The 4,617-nt window shown below is 38.1% G+C and overlaps 1 protein-coding gene across 1 annotated transcript in view; it reads right to left on the minus strand.

The window, feature by feature from the left end:
* Positions 1–4,617, minus strand: part of Cand1 (cullin associated and neddylation dissociated 1) — a 44,348-nt gene that overhangs the window by 5,195 nt on the left and 34,536 nt on the right. The window contains 5 exon segments of the mRNA XM_031349458.1: positions 436–543; positions 1,821–1,985; positions 2,067–2,236; positions 3,824–3,919; positions 4,549–4,617. The exon segment at positions 4,549–4,617 is cut by the window's right edge and continues 76 nt beyond it. Coding sequence (XP_031205318.1) covers positions 436–543; positions 1,821–1,985; positions 2,067–2,236; positions 3,824–3,919; positions 4,549–4,617 — 608 coding nt within the window.

The following is a 4,617-nucleotide window of genomic DNA, read 5'->3' on the forward strand; positions in this document are numbered from 1 at the left end:
TTTTTTGAGACAGGTTTCCCTGTCCTGGAAGTCACTCTGTAGAGCAGAAGGACTCTGAATGGAGATGCACCTGCCTCTGCCTCCAGAGCTTGGGATTAAAGTGAGCACCAACACTGCTTAGCTTTTTTCTTGTTTATATTTATGTTAATTTAGTGAAACAAAACCAAAAATTCCATTTGGTAGACACAGTTGGCATATGCCTGTAATCGCAGCATCTGAGAGGCTGAGACAAGGTGGAGAGTTCAAAGTTAGCCTATTTAAAGAACAAGATTTTGCCTCTCAACACTCCTTCTTCTGGAAAATGCACATATTAATTTAAAATTTAAAAAATTCAGTCATATTTTTTAACATTTTATCTGGAATAACAGAGTCTATTTCCATACCCTATAATTCCTATGCCAAATGTAGCCTAAATTGGTGCCCAGCAACAATTACCTTAGTTGTGCATGTAGCACGAAGTGGCTCAACAAGTCGGTCCAGCCTTTGTAGTACTGCACTTGGACAGAGGGTAGACAGTCGCACCAACATTAAAAATGTTAGCATCTATTGGAATAAAAAAATACATTGTTTTTCTAATGACAGAAAAACCCCACATTCTGACACACTTCTCTTAAATAAAAAGATTAACATGCCAGTTAGAGAACTACCTCAATTTAATCTGCCACTCAGAATCAGACACAGTACAAACCTGAGGTGAATGCCAGGGAAACTTCAGCTTCCACATGGGGTCCTACCATACAAAACTAGGAAACTGCTCCTCAAGTCTGAGTGTACATCACAAACACCTGGGTGGAAGCATTTAAAATACCCATTTTACCAAAGTTTTTAAAATACCCAAATACCAAAGGCCCCATCCGTCAGAGAATGCTATTCATCTGCAGGAAGAAGTCAGTAAACTTGGTATTTCTGAAAAAGCTAATGAACTCAAAGAACTAGAAATGTGCTGAACCAGAAGGAAAACTTTGTAGAAATTTCTTTCTCAGCAGACTTTGGGAGGGCATATGGTATGCAACCCCCCAAAAATGTTTTAAAGTATTCTTTCTCCTTGGACTATAAATATGTAGGATTTCATCATGAACGCTGGGTCGGGGCACCATGGCTCAGATAACTGTTCAGCAGCCACTTCCGCTCTGCTCAGCCAAAGGCCCCATTAAAGAAGATCACAAAAAGAATAGAGTTCATTTACTTATTCTGAAGTCTCTCATTTACTGACATATTTGCTCAAAAATGGCTAAATAGGAAAACAAGACACAGCTCTAAATCTAAGAAGCAACACGACTCTGCTCTAAGGCCTCTGCAGACTGCAGTGTATCTGAAAGCAGGGGGCTCCAGGTCAGCCTCTAACACAACTCCTGCTTAACACAGCTTGTCTTGTATTGAGTAAACAGATAAGCAAAGGTTAAGACTCAGCCTAGGCTGAAATACAGCCCAAGAGATTTCACAACACTGAAGAGAAAGTAAGAAAACTGGTGGCTAGCTACTCATCAAGATGGGCCTCAAAGTTCAGATCTGTACTTTCAGCGTTAAAATGTCTCTGATTGCAAGGCAAAGAATATGGGTAGGCACTATTCATTAAAGAGGCTGGAAATGAATTTCTTAACATTTGGGGTGACTTTCCTTTCTTAGGTAAAAAGAGGTTTTGACGGTCTCTTGTGTATTAACCAATGTAACTGCTTCTACACATATAGTCTGTTAAGATGCTTATAAAAATTATTGGTAGATGGATTAATTTTTCTTACACAGTTAAGTAAATTACAAGCATAAAAGTTGTTTCATCAAAGTCTACTAAATCATTTTACAGATATTCACAAACACCTTACCTTAATATCATAATGGTCCTTCAAACCATCTTCAACATGATTTAGAAATTCAAAGATATCCAGTCTATCAAGACAGCTGTCTAGAAGTGTGTACATACACTCAAAAGCTGCCTTTCTAATATCCAGACCGTCATCAACAGTGTGTTTAAATGGACCCATTTCTACCTGTTAAAACAAGAAGGGACATGCAAGCATGTGGCAATGAAAAGGTAAGTGCAGGGGAGTGATGCTACCTAGCACACTCACCTCTCTTATAAGCTCCTTCCTAACTTTTGTCTCATTGTAAAGATGAGGAAGAACAGAGTCCAGAAGGTCCCGTATCAGTGATGGCTTGTTATGGGCTGCAGAATTGAATGTGACCAAGGCCACTCTTCTTACATTCAAATCTGGGTCTTCCAAAGTTTTTAGAAAATCACCTGAAAAATTGTAAGAGAAACAACCCACTCATGCCAAGCTTGAAACACAATTCACAAAGTGTTTTTCTCTAAACTGACTTAGTTATTGTGTGTATTGCTGTTATTTATTCAATGAAAATGGAGGTCACAGAAAAACCAGATTAAATGAATCAAAAAATATATTTCAACAGCATGGAAATAAACTACCGGTATTGAATGTGTGTACACTTCACTGATAGTCACTCTAGACACCAATAATGCAGAGGTAGAAAGAGCAGGACTGCTGGGCGGTGGTGGTGCACGCCTTTAATCCCAGCACTTGGGAGGCAGAGGCAGGAGGATTTCTGAGTTCTAGGCCAGCCTGGTCTACAGAGTGAGTTCCAGGACAGCCAGGGCTATACAGAGAAACCCTGTCTCAAAAAAACAAACAAACAAACAAACAAACAAACAAAAAAACAAAAAAAAAAAAAAAAAAAAAAAAAAAAAAAAAAAAAAAAAAAAAAAAAAAAAAAAAAAAAAAAAAGAAAGAGCAGGACCTAACGCTGAGTTCACTATTTTTATAATAGTTTATAAATATACATGCGTTGCCCAGAAGTGATGGAGCTAGTAGCCAACAAATCTAATACCTCAAAATTCCTTACAACTCACTAAGAGCAGCAAGAAACTGAGCTCAATATAGACTCGCCAGTGATACAATTCAAAGGACAGAGAATTCCATCCTAACATTATCTGTGTATTCTATTAATGGGAATTAGTAAGATCATGGAGACTACAGCTCAACAGGACAAATGCCAAATACAGTATCTAGCTACTGTAAAACCAGGATTTTTACATCTGTTGTTTTGCAAATGTGCAGAAAAAAATGAAAATGTACAATTCCTTAAGGCCACACATAGAGTCAGATCATTTCCCATATTAGCTGTAAAGCTCTGGACAGGTACTTTCAGTTCAGACCCTTCGTTTCCCAATCAATATATGAAGATACTGCGGAGAGGGTCACTGAGCAGAGGAAGAGCGCGTATTTTGTTGAACAGCATTTGATGGATAGAGGGGCTGCATAAGCACTCACTTTTCCTTATTATATAATCCCAATTCTATCATCAGTAATCTTTCAGAATGTTAGGGAAACGAGGGCACAAAAGGGAGCTGGCAAACAAGATCAGATAAGGAATGCAGACTACAAGTACTGCATGTTGGTAAACTCTGGAAACTTCTGCAGGTCTTTCCCCATCCTGACTTTCATAATACAAAAGTTTAAGTGTATCTATCTATGTAAACAGTAAGGAGGGACTAGACATCCACTCACATAAACTATTTCTAGGTTCTAGTATGACCACGCATCTGTATCTCTGCTGCCTATCTCTGTACTTTTATGCAGTTTAAAATGTTCACTACCTGGCCCCCTTTCCTGCACACTGAAAAAGGCATGAATCTACTTAGCCATATCCCTATAGTCTCCTTCCTTGTACCAACACCAGTCCTTAAGAAAACACAGCTTCTACCCTGCAGGTTTTGGATTACTACTGACATTAGGGTAAGCAATGTTGAGAACCTTAACACTTTGCACTTTTCCAAAGTAGCTAGGCAGTCAGTGTTGTTGCCACTCACCTATGCAGTTCTTTAGCAGTGGATCAATAGGCTGAGGATGATCAGAAATGGTGAACTTCACAGCTGTGACCACCGAGCTTCTGGCATACGATGACCCTAATCAAGAACATATTGCAATGGCAACAGCCATTGGTATGCACTCCCCAATAACCACGAATGACATCTTAAAACTGTGCCAAGAATCACCAATATCTTCCACAGTGTAAAGCTATAATTGTCCCAAAAAGCTGTCTCCTAGCTCTGAGGAAACAGAGGACCTAGCCCTCAAAAGAGGTACTGCTTAAATGTATAATGATCAAGAATCAAACACTATTTTAACTCTTTTATGAATTATTACCTATTTATTCTAATTGGTTAAACATTGACAAATCAAAACTACTTTTTGCTTTTAAAATCAATAATTTCTGCAATTTTAATATAATAAGCACCTCCAAGATCTTCATAGTAAATTCAAGAGTTGTCTTTTCTACATTTTAAATCAAAATAGTAACATTAAAATGCAGTCAGCATAAAGAACTAGATCACACTACATTACCCAATTAGACTTCAGAGTTCTGAGGAACAAAGTACCTTTGAATATCACTCCATATTACAACATATGCCAGTGCTTTCTCATCCCATACATGGCTTTAAACATGTTTTTTAAAAAAGCAGATGGTAGTTCATTAGGTATCTTTCTTGACAACTGTCAGTAAACTTATAGATGAGAAACTCTTGATACTCACCTGATATCAAATACCCTTTAAGCCGTGGGAGGAGAGTTTCAGGATCAATAAGAGTGAGCTTCCCTAGAC

This window comes from Mastomys coucha, unplaced genomic scaffold (genome assembly GCF_008632895.1).
Source record: "Mastomys coucha isolate ucsf_1 unplaced genomic scaffold, UCSF_Mcou_1 pScaffold4, whole genome shotgun sequence".
In the NCBI taxonomy this organism is placed as follows: Eukaryota; Metazoa; Chordata; class Mammalia; order Rodentia; family Muridae; genus Mastomys; species Mastomys coucha.